The sequence below is a fragment of the Schistocerca gregaria genome, chromosome 1, assembly GCF_023897955.1.
Source record: "Schistocerca gregaria isolate iqSchGreg1 chromosome 1, iqSchGreg1.2, whole genome shotgun sequence".
NCBI lineage: Eukaryota > Metazoa > Arthropoda > Insecta > Orthoptera > Acrididae > Schistocerca > Schistocerca gregaria.
The window spans coordinates 360,468,942-360,482,036 of NC_064920.1; the positions used below are offsets into that span (position 1 = coordinate 360,468,942).

The 13,095-nt window shown below is 38.3% G+C and overlaps 1 protein-coding gene across 4 annotated transcripts in view; it reads right to left on the reverse strand.

Annotated features, from left to right (window-relative positions):
• LOC126346130 (nucleolar complex protein 2 homolog) overlaps positions 1–11,962 on the reverse strand; it is a 137,369-nt gene extending 125,407 nt beyond the window's left edge. For 2 of the 4 annotated variants that reach the window (XM_050002162.1, XM_050002161.1), the window contains exon 1: positions 11,551–11,914. In XM_050002162.1, the coding sequence (XP_049858119.1) occupies positions 11,551–11,809 (259 nt within the window). In that variant the 5' untranslated portion in view covers positions 11,810–11,914. Of the gene's footprint in view, positions 1–11,550 lie in introns of all 4 variants that reach the window. The other 2 variants (XM_050002164.1, XM_050002163.1) reach the window with 2 other exon arrangements.
• Positions 11,963–13,095: the final 1,133 nt, after the last annotated feature.

The window sequence follows — 13,095 nt, forward strand, 5'->3', positions numbered from 1 at the left end:
GTTCTCCAAGACCACAGAAAGCTCCTCATGCCAGGCCATATGTCAAAGCCATGCTGATACTTTTCTTCGACTTCATGATGAATTTGTGCCACAGGGACAAACTGGTAATTGATGGTACTACCGAGACATGTTGTGACATCTGAGAGACAATGTGAGAAAGAAATGGCCTGAAATGTGGTGACACAATTCTTGGCTCTTGCATCACAACAACACATCCGCACATTCATCTCTCTCGGTACGTGACTACTGCATAAAAAATGAAATCACAGTGCTGCCTCAACTTCCACATTCTCTCGACCTGCCCACTGGGGGATTTTTTTTTTTATTTGCAAAGTTGAAAACCACTTTGCAATGACTAAGATTTGCAACAACAAACAAGACAACAGAAAATTTGCACCGATCAAACAAGATGCATACCAAGATGCATACCAAGATGGCTTCCAGAACTGGAAACAGTGTTGGAAGTGGTACATAAATTGTGGAGGAGAGTAATTCAATAGAAACCATGTACAAAAAGTAAAAGGTAAGTGTAGAAAATTTTTGTGGACAAAATTCTGGAATTTTTTGAACATACCTTGTACATCACAAATTGCATTACAGAGTGCTTGACAATCTGGCAAACAGATAAATGCTTTCATTTTTTACCTCTTTTAGTGTGTTCAGCCAGGTGCAGTCATAGTCATCATTATTGGAAGAATTTTCAACAACCATTCTTGCTGTCATCTTCACACCTGTACACAGCTCCACTGTGCTGCCACCCCCAACCTCTCCCCAATCACACACTTTTCTGAACTACATAGATGGGTTTTTTTCTTGCAACACATCCTTCATTCCTGTAATCCTCCTGATCTCCATCTCCACTAACCTCCTGCAATCACACCCTCTTCCCCACAGTCTTCCCTTGCTCAGTTCTGTCACTCCTTCGCAAATCTTTCCTCTATGTAATCATAATTGTGTATTGCACGATCTCACTAGATCAGGTGCCCGTGTGTCGCATTCCTGTCCTGTACATCTACTGCCTCACCCTCACCCATTCTTTTCTTGTACACTTGCTGCCTTCCTGCAAGCTGCCCCCCCCACCCTTTGTTCCTACCAAATTGGAGTACCAGGGTTGTGTAGTCAGATGGTACTACATAACTGTACACACACACACACACACACACACACACACACACTTCCCAGACAGCAGAAATTTGGCTTCAAAAATAGGAATACATCCAGATGAGCCAATGTGTTTTCATACAGACAAGGTTCTGCGTGGTCTGACAGTTCGAAGCCACAACTTCCTACGTCACCTCCTTTACTGGAAATCATTACAGGACCACAAATATGCAAGATGAAGTACCTTGCATGCATAACATTAAAATAGAAATTGATTTAAATAAGCAAAATATGTTCACAATGAGCATACTTTATGGTTACATACATGTAGGAGAAAACCACTCAGTAGTTAACCAATAACAATGATTGTGGTTTCTTGTATGTTACTATTATTACAATCATCAGACAGAGACTTGTCACTGTTGTGTGTAATGTCAATAATGCTTTTTGTATTTCTTGACAGTTATACCTTGTTCAACATTATAAATGAAATGTTTCCAAAAGGTACATATCCTGATTGGTTAACATTAATAACATCTTGCCTCACACAAATAGGAGAAAGAAACCCACCAGATAATTAAAGATTCAATACAGTAATATCAATTGATTTATGTCTATGCCCGGCTGCTGCAACCACTCTTCCCAGTCTCTCCCTCTCTCTCCACCCCCCCCCCCCCCTTTCCCCCCACCCACCCACCAATGCACTTCTCAATTCTAGACAAACAGTTGCTCATATGAAGTATGGTAGGTAGTAAAAGAGAAATGATTTGCTTGTTATAATCCAGTACCTTACAGTTTCAAGATATAAAATGAATTCTTGTTTCTGTTTATCAGCATACTTATATCATCATCTTTGTTTTATTTTCAATAGTATAATATTGTCTTTCTTGGGCTCCCTTACTTTTACTTCCCAAAATTGTTCCTATCACTATATTTGTTACCTATGACTAAAACATTTCCTCTTTGTTTGGTTACTTACTATCAAGTCTCTCACTAACATGGGTGTGGCAGTATGGTTGTGGTCTTAAGGTAATCTGTGCTCAAGTGTGTAGAGTCTCAACAAACAGCGTACGATTATTTCCTATGTTTTCACTTATATATAATCATAAGAGAATTGCATGTTTGGTACAACCAAATGAGTAGGTGAATTTGTTATGACAATGGCCTCAGATTATGAAGAATAAAGGTCTACAAATGATCTATAATCTGCAAACCACTGTGAAGTATATGGCATAGGGTATGTTCCATTGTACCAATTATGAGGGCTTCTTTCTGTTGTATTCACATAAGGATCACAGGAAGAATGATTGCTTAAATACCTGTGTGTGTGTCAGAATTAGTCAAATCTTGTCATCACAATCCCTACGAGAGTGACAAACATCGGGTTGTAATACATTCCTGTATTAATCAGTTGGATCTGGAAAGTTTCTAAGCAGGTTTTCACAGGATACTTTATGTCTATCTTCAAGCATCTTTGTGATACATTCCAATGGGTTAAAAAAACTTGTGACCATTTATGTTCTCCTTCTTTGTACCCATTCAATATCCCCTCTTAATCCTATCTGGTATGGGTCTCTCACACTTGAGCAATATTTTAAGATGGACTGCAACAGAGCTTTGCATGTAGTCTTCTTTGTAGCGTTCTGCCAATGAACAATCTGCTTCTTGCTTCGTCCAGCCATTCTAATTCAGGATGTCCTAAATCATTTCAAGTAAATACCAGGGTGGTTCTCTCAACAAAGTTACAGCTGACCACCTGTACTCTTCTCGTTACAATGTGTGTATATTCATTCATATGTCTACTTGTATGACTTATATTTCCCAGTTTTAGTGACAGATATACTATTACCTTTCTTGTCCTCCCCTGGCTTTTGTTTACTAACATTTCTTGCTCCCATTACATTTGTTAAAAAATATCTATTTTAAATTTAAACAGAAATACAACTTTTTTTCTTTTTTGAATAGTTACTAACAAGTTTCTTCATTAAAACTTGTGTGGTAGCTTGGATTGTGATCCTAAAATAATCTTGGGTGAATAAATCACTACTGTAACTTCTTTCAAAACATCTTCACAGTATTTTCTTTCTGCTCAGCTGTTCCCCTGCAGGACAGCATTCACACACAGAAAATCACCTCAACTCAGCTCTTTTTCTTTTTCCTCTTTTTCTTTCTTTCTTTCTTTTACTCAACACTGAAACAGACATTCTTAAGAAAGATACTAAAATACTGGAACAACCTGCTCTGGAAAAGGCAAAATTTCTGTAAGTCAATTTTAACTGGCGTGGGAACTTTCTTATTTGTTTGTTAGTTGTGATGATAAAGCCAAATGCCTAATTGGCAGTAATTATACGCGTAAGAAAATCATATATTGAAAGACACTACAGCAAATTGCATTCAGTGAAACTGTAAGGTACACCATAAAGGAGGAATTAGGGAAGCTGCAAACCCTTGTAGAAGAGAATGCTGCATCCACAAATGAGGTTTGTACCAGTACTTTAACATGTTTATTTGGATTGAAGGTCCTGCTAAACAAAATGAAGTTTGTTTACATTCCTCACAAATGTGTATTTGCTTTTGTTTTTGCCTGTATTATCCTTAACACAATCTTTTTTCTCTAATTTAGGATGAAGAAGATGAAGGATACTGCGAAAGGACTCTTACAGTTAGTTATAAAGTTACTCTATGTTTAGGAAGAGCTGAGAATGTTGGATACAGTACAGACAACGAATCCTGCTTTAGCTCCCATGTACAGCAGAATACCACTTTCCAGTATGACAATATCTTAGAAAATCAGCAATATTGCCAGAAATTTGCAAGAACAATTAGCAGCCAAAATTGAAAACCTGTTTTGTACATCATCTCATTTAATGAGTCCCCAGCCATGGATATTAGCAATATGGTCCAGTTAGGATTTTTTTTTGCAAGGCATCGATGATGCCTACATATAATGAAAGAGGTCTCTTCTACAGGTGCAAATAATTTAGAAGCAGTCAGAGTGGCAGCTGAAGAAATAGGACTCACTTGGGAAAAGGTGTTTTCCACTATCACAGACGGGAAGCCAGCAATGAGCCATAAAGTAAAAGTGTTTAGAGGCCTACTGTAGAGAAACCTTAACATGCCAAGCCTCCCTGCCATTCATTGTTCTGCACACCAAGAGAATCTTAATGCAAAAGTTATCGGTCTTCAAGATGTGATAAACTTAGTTGTACATATCTTGAACTATATTTATTCTCACAGGCTCATTCATTCTCAGTTCACAGAATTTTTCATTGAATTTGAAGAGGAGTATCCAGATATTCCCTAGCTTGCCTAGGTATGCTGGTTCATTAGAGGAAAAGTGATTTCCTGAGTTTATCTACTAGGTCACACAAAGGCTTTGTCCTAAAACTAAGGACGTCCAGAGCGACTTTTGCAGGACCCTGAAGGGATAGCTGATTTAGGATTTGTAGTAGATATTATGACTCCCCTAAATGACTTAAGTCTGAAACTCCAAAAATTAAAATAATCTTATCAACAATATGGCCAGCAATATAAAAGCTGTGACTCTTTAAGCTTTCCCAGTGTATGTGTTGTACATAAGTCTTCACGGGTTTGCCACCAAATCATGTTGTGCAAATTCCACAATATTTTCTCAGAGCAACTGCCCGACATCTTTAGATGGTTCAACCTTGATGATGGCTATGTACAACTGATGGTATCCCCATGTTGACGCCCCATTTCTAGAACACGCGTGCGAAGAGAGCGCGGCTGCGTACCTAGCCACCAGCAAGGTTGAACCACCTGAAGATGTCGGACAGTTGCTCTGAGGAAATATTGTGGAATTTGCACAACATGATCCAGTGGCAAACCCGTGAAGACTATTTAAAATATCAAGGTAAACTTCAACTCCTAAAAAACAACATTTAAGAGAAAAGTGTGCAAACACTTTTCCGAGCTAGGTAAGCAACACACAAATTTTACCTTTAATAAGGCATCCACATTTTTAAAAGTCATTTATCCTAAATGGCACTATGGTTTCATTTGACAGTATCTGTGCAGGAAGATATGCGCTTTGAAATATTGTAATTCCTTGAAAATCAGTTTAGCAACTAATTATAGGTAATGAACTGGTATATCACTAACAGCAAAATAAACTCAATTTTATTAAATGTACAAGTGTAACATTACATTAAAAACAACAGACCACAGTACCTGTTTATTGATAAACATCACATTTTTGGACTTCAAAGCATTTTATACATTTCTTCGTTTATTAACATCTAGTTTCGTTTTTGTTACAGGAAATTACTAACAGCAAATAACTGATTTGATTGTAAAGCCTTTTTCAATAACAATTGAAAGTGTGCCTCCTGTTTAATGTTTCAAACTGATGTATTTGTACACAGATTATTACCGAAAGTATTTGATCAGACCTTTGAGTATTGCAAAATAAATTTGATGAAGGAATGATTTCCTATGCAGCACTGAGAAGCAACAAACATTATTTCTATGTTTGGTTCCATATGTATGTGTGAAAGGTGTTTTTTCTGTTTTGCCTTTTACATAAATTAGATTGCGTGCAAATACTACAATAAATTCTCTCAGAGTTGCTGTTGCCTAACTTGTTCCAAGTCTTGGTAGCACAATTGTAGATGAGAAAATTTTCTGCTAAAACCAAATTTAAAGTTATTATTTAAATCTCTTCTGCACCAGTAATCTTGCCCACCAAACTAAGCTCTGCACCCACTACACATAAACATTTCACAATGATGAAGAAAACAGAGACAAAGTTTTAGGGAAGGTCGAGACATGCCGAGCATGCGATTTAAGTGTAAGGAAAGAGAGAAAGTGCTATTGCACCAAGTCAAGGAGTGCAAATTTTTACCGTCGTCAACATAAGAAAGAAGCCTTCTGCACTCTACACTATGTGATGCATTGGTGAGTATACTGTCAGAGGCCATGCTCTGTAGCCTTCTCCAAAGCCACATTTACAGCACTTTCTGTATATTCTGCAAAAAATTTATCAGCAAACTGTCAAAGTATGTTCCTGAACATACTGCCCTCCAGGAAAGTTCTCACGCTCAAATTATTCTTGGGACCGAGAGATGGCTGAAACCTGAAATGGAGAGCTCTGAGATATTTAGCAAATTGTGGAACTCATACCAGAAAGACAGATTGGAAGCCATAGGACGGGATTGTTCATGGCAGTTGACAAAAATATTGTAGCTACTTGAGGTCGAAGTGTACTGTGACAGTGAAGTTACATATAACATGTCTAGGTGAAACCAAGTTTATTGTTGGACGTTTTTATTGGCTACCAGACCCTGCTGTGAAAGTTCTATAGTCATTCAAAAAAATTTGTGGTCAGTAGTGCAAAAACATCCAGATCGTGCTATACTAGTTGGAGTAGACGACTGGGATGCCTACGGGTTCATTGTGGGAAGTACAGACAAACAGTCAAGTGAGATACTTTTGAACATGTTTTCTGAACAGATGTCTTGAGCAGGCAGCTCAGCAGCCCACAAACAAAGGAAATTTCTTAAAACCTGTAGCTGCAAATAGGCCGGACCTTGTCTGTATTGAAACAGGGATCAGTGATCATTATGTTATTGTAGCAACAAAGGTTATAGAATTTAATAAATCAGTCAAGAAGACTAGGAGTGTGCTTCTGCTAGAAAGATCAGATAAGCAGTTGTTAGTATATCATTTAGACAGTATAAATTCAAATCACTTAAGTTCCAGTAAAATGGGTGTAGAGGAATTATGGACAAAGTTCACACAGATTGCAAATTGTGGTCTGGGGAGTTAGGCGCCTAACAAGTGGATATAGGATGGGAAAGACCCACAATGGTTTCATAACGAAATTCGGAAGATGTGAGGAAGCAGAGCTGTTGCACTCTCTGTTCAAAAGAGAACACACGAGTGATGACAAACAAAGGTTACTAGAGATTCATGCATCTGTCAAAAGATATAGGCCTATACGCGAAGCATATCACATAGTAAGTTAAGGGAATTCCTGAATGCTAACTCCTTCTACTCCATAGATGAATTTTTAGACACAGGCCAAAGAAATACAGTAAGCATTAACAATTGTACCGTATATAAGACTAACAATGATTATTTGGGATAAATGAATCTTGTGTACTTTGACATGTTCCACATCATTACGAAAGAATCGTGTTCATGATCCATGGAACAAGTAATATAACTAACTAACTACTGTCATACCTTAGCCAAAGATATGGCAGAAAACCCGAGGAAATTCTAGTCCTATGTAAAATTGCTACATATGTCTAAGGTTCCCATTCAGTCCCTTGTCCAGTCTGGTGTGGCAGTTGAAGACGACAAAATGAAAGCTAAAGTTTTAAATTTCACATTCAAGGAATTGTTCACACAGGAGAATCTTGCAAAAATACTGTCATTTGATCTTCGGACAAGCTACTACATGGACCACATAGTAATAAGCATACCTGGCATAGAGAAACAACTGAAAGATTTGAAAGAAAATAAATCATAAGGTCTGCATGGAACCCCAACTCAATTTTACAAAGAGTACTCTACAGCATTGGCTCTTACATATCCTGCACTTACCACGAATCTCTCACCCAGCACAATGCCCTGGGTGATTGGAAAAAAAAGCACACGTGATTCCAGTATATAAGAAGAATAAATGAACGGACCTCCAAAATTACAGACCAATATCCCTAACTTAGGTTTTCTGCAGAATCCTTGAACATATTCTCAGTTCGAATGTAATAAAACTTTCTTCAGACTGAGAAGCTTATGTCAATGAATCGGTATGGTTTTAGAAAGCATCACTAGTGAGGTACACAGCTCGCCCGTTTATCACAAGATATACTGTGAACTATGGATGAAGGTCAACAGGCAGATTCCGGGATTACACAAGTGTCCGATTCCACCCATCTGCTTCGACCCATGACATCACCAATATGGCGGAAATGATCATTCTCAACATCTCCAATATGGCACCTATGACGTTATTACATAAACACAACAACAAACACTAAAATACACAAAAACCAACACTTCTCCCTCCAAACTAACAGGAACAGCACATGAATTTGGTGTTTTTGGGTGGGGGCAAACTAAATATAAACACACACAATAAACGATGACATCAAAACACCACAAAATTCCCAAATTGTGCTACACTTACAATATCAAAAGGAACTGGTCACTCCTCTTCACCTACATAGCTCAACCGCAATTGCCGATACCACAAAATTAAAACCAACTACTCCAAAAATTATAATCATACTGCAACTGCCGATACCACAAAATCAACGCCTAAAATAGCAAAAATTAGAATCCGACACTTCCATTGACCAATATAGTTCAACAGCACCTCCCGATACCAAAACACACATAGCTACGACACATTGGAATCGGGAACTTCCCTTGACCTATACAGGTCAACAGCAGCTCACGATGCAAAAACACAGCTATGGCGAGACATTGGAATCCGACACTTCCTTTGACCTATATAGGTGAACAACAGCTCATGATACCAAAAAACACATCTACAATGACACATTGGAATCTGTCACTTCCCATGATCTATATAGCATAAATACAACTCACGATACCAAAAAAATCGAAATCTAGTACTTCCCCTACGATACATAAATCAACCACAAGTGCCGATAACGAAACATCAACCACCAACACATGCTGTAAATAACACTGACTCAACAATAATCCACGCCAATCTCCCCCCCCCCCCCCCAATAACACACAAAAAACCCAAGTCGCATATTCTGCTTGCATACGCTGCATTTTACTATCACCACCACAAGCCCAAAAAGTTGCAGAAACTTAATGACAGACAACATGTCGTCCCCCATTCAGCCCGCAGACGTGCACTATTAAACTTAGAAATCATATCCATTCCTAACAAGATAACTGTATTAAATGACTTGCCGTGCGACAAACAGCAAACCAATAACACCAAACGACACAACAAAAACTTAAGTGTTAACTCACTGAAACTAATTTCAGTTCTTCTAAAACAGCCACGACCGATAAATGCACACTTCAACCCCCAACACCCAAATGAACCCAATACACCACATAACACGCGGACCATACACACACACATAACCAGAAGACACCTCCAACCGCAACAAGACGACATCTACAAACACAACATACTCGTAATCTTAACTCAGTGCTGTCATGTCACACACCACAACACCCTTACATCACGGGTCAAAGCCAATGGGTAGGATCATACACCTCCACTGACCCCAGATTCCATATGTCTAGATTTCCAGAAAGTGACACAGTGCCATACTGCAGGTATGAGCTATGGAATACGTTCAGAGATACGCGAGTGGCTAGAAGACCTCTTAAATAACAGAACCCAGTATGGTGTCCTCAATGGCGAATGTTCATTAGAGACAATAGTATCATCAGGAGAACCCCAGGGAACTGTGATAGGAACTCTGTTGTTCTCTATAAGCATAAATGATTTGGTGACTGTGGCAACAACCTGTTGTTGTTTGCTGGTGATGATGTGGTATACGGTAAGGTGTTGAAGTTGAGTGGCTGTAGGAAGATAAAAGACAACTTAGACAAAATTTCTAGTTGGTGTGATGAACCACAGCAAGCTCAAAATGTGGAAATTTGGAAGTTAATTAGGATGAGCAGGAAGAACAAATCTGTAATTCACACTTGCATTATTACTAGTGTCCTGTTTGACATAGTCAGGTCATTTAAATATATGGGCATAACATTGCAAAGTGATATGGAATGGAATGTGGTAGTATAGGTGAATGGTCAACTTTGGTTTATTGGGAAAATTTTAGGAAAGGGTGTTTCCTCCATAAAGGAGACCACTGGTGCAACCTATTCCTCAATACTTCGAGTGTTTGGGATTCGTACCAGGTTTCATTGAAGGAAGACATTGAAGCAATTCAGAGGCGGGCTGCTAGATTTGTTCCTGATAGGTTCAAACAACACGTGTTACGGACATTCTTCAGGGATTCAAATGGGAATACACAGAGGGAAGACGACTTTCTTTTCGATAAACACTAATCATAAAATTTAGAGAACCAGTATTTGCAGCTGACTGCCGAATGATTCTATTGTTGCCAACATACATTGTGCTTAACGGTCACGAAGATAAAATTTGAGAAATGAGGACTCATATGGAGGGATAGATGCAGCCGTTTTTCCCTCTATTTACGACAGGAACAGGGAAGGAAATGACTAGCAGTGGTACAGAGCACCATGCACCGTATGGTGGCTTGAAAAGTATCTATGTAGGCCTAATGTAGAAATAGACTGATGTTGGCCATAGTCAACAGGACATAAAATTCAGACTGGCAATAACTAGAAAATGATTTCTAAAAAAGATGTATTTGTTATCTAACATATATTTATGTATTAGGAAGTCCATCCTGAAGGGATCTGTCTTAGAGTGCAGCACCGTATGGAGTTAGTAATTACGCAGAGATGAAGAGACCAGCAGGGACAACTGCACCACTATCAAGACACAAAACATTGTCTACAATGTGGCTCAAAGGAAAAATACAGTGCACTAAATCCTGATTAAGCAACCTGGTCATCCAGGTTGAGTGGTGGGGCAGCTAACTAGTAACTATCATAAAAATTACTGACTTTCAGCCCTCAAATTTGTCTCAAAAGACCAGAAGCTAATCAAAATATGATGATAAATACACAAGTGGTGAAGCAATCAGCAGGAGAAGTAACAAGTGGCGCTAAAAGGTTCACAGTTTCTTTCAGTAGAAATTGAAAGGAATGAAAGATAAATGGTATCTTATTGCAGTCAACTACAAATTCACAGTAACAAGCAAATGGTGGAGACTAGCTTTCAATGTGTTTGAAGTATCAAACGACTTTAGAAATTAGATTAACAGCTTATGATATATACCAGTACAGAAAAGTAGGATACTCGAATATGGCTTCTTTTGTTGGACTTCAAAATTTCGCTGAAGTACTTCACTAATACCAAATGCCTGTCAATACCTTACAGGTATAATTTCCCAATCAGATAATATCTGGAAAGTCAATCTCGCTAGTAAAGTATTGACACATCACTTGGTTTACGAGACCCTTTAATGGCTATCATTCGAAAATGGAAGACGCATAAGCAACTACAAACCACATTCAAATACATGTTAGGCACACGTATCGACCACTTGCAGATACCTTGCCGTACAAACAGCTTCATATCTACAAAATGTAAATCCACAGTTGCTGCAACGCTATCTGAAAGGACTATACAATTTTTTTACACTGTGAAAAACATCTCATTACATTGTCACACAGCCTAGAAAGCTTAAGATGCAATCCGTTTTAGCTTTACATTACATGCCAGATAGCAAAATATAAATAGATTTACGCAAAAATCTTTGGTTCTACACCAGTCTCTTATCTAAACAAGTAATAATTAAAAATCTAGGGGCTATTTCAAAGGTTACGAACCATTGTTAGAAAACCTAGGTCTGGCGAAGCCCTTTGGACTTGCATTCTTTGTATACGTTGCTTTTTTCTTCACATATTTCTCTCTCATTTCGGAAATCGCTTCTTCCGCTGCACTGTCACTTTCCGACTCAAAATTTTTCACTTTAATATTTGTTTGCGGCCGAAAAACGCCAGATTTCTTCTTTTTGGTTCTCAAATTGGATTTCTTGGCAGTGGATAACCGGTTCGTTATTGGTTTGCCTTTCGATTTTATCTTCATTTTTTATACTGTCACATACACAACTAAAACACAAACTTAACCTCAATATCCGCGTGGCCACGGACACAAAACATAACAACAAACAACTCGCTTCTTATCACAGAGCATAAGCACTAAGCAGTGCAGCCAAGTCATACCAAGGAGATATGAAAATGACCTCCTTGAGTGATACAAAATATATGTCCCTTTCATAATCGCATCTTTGGACTAATGCATGAAAAATATCGGAAACGATAAAAAAAAACAAGGAAAGAGGAGTACGTCAGAATTAAACTTATTTATGTTGGAATTGTCTGAACAATATATTTCGTGTGAGACAGCGGCAAAGTGCATCATGTGAAATACAATAGGCCTCTCTGATGCTACTGTAAGCTCCGAATTTTGTGTGTGTCATAATTTTCCTTGGTTTTTGTGTTCGATGTAATTTACCTGGAAGTGCAAATATAGTTACTGACATTAAATGTCTTTTGTTCACTATTACTTATTCAACTGTGTCTACTCTAATAGGTTATGGGACCAGCGATGCATTTGGAATAAGTATATCCATAATATAGTAGTGAGAAAGTATTGGAAAAGGGTCCAAGTAGTACACTTGCGTTAAGTACGAGTTATCCTTACAAGACTAACGCAACCCTTTTGTATTATTCTTCGGTATTATTCTTTACAGCAAGAAAGATCAAGTTACCGTTAAACTGAGCATGGCCCAAATCCCGCAGATTGAAAGACTTATGCGTCGAGAAAACTATGCATTGTGAAAATTTGCAGTAGAGCGTATTTACGTTTGGACGACCTATGGGATGTGGTGGATGGGACAATGAAATCCACAGATCAGAATTATTTAAGTATGGATAGGAATGCAAAATCACGTTGAAAAAGCTGCAACAGCAAAATAAGCCTGGGACCACTTCCGAAGTGCATTTCAGGATGGAGGTCGTACAAGGAAAGCACTGCCCGAAAGGTATGTGCCTATGATCATGGGGCTGGGAAAATCAGGTATACTGATCATGGGCGACAGTGTTAACGTGAAAATCCTGCAAGATGTAGAGTACTTCAGGCAGTCACATATTAAGGAGAAGGCTTCATCTGCTCTTTATTCAAAAAACAAAAAGAAGAATTCTGTGAGGTGCTATAGATATCAAAAAAGGGACATATTGCATCTTGGTGGAAACCAAAAATAAACCCACAGTCATAAATGCAGAAAAAGGGGAATGTTGTTGATAGCACAGAGAGAGGGACCAATAATAAAGGTAGGGCACTCTCATGTTTTTACTATTTTGGAGATATGA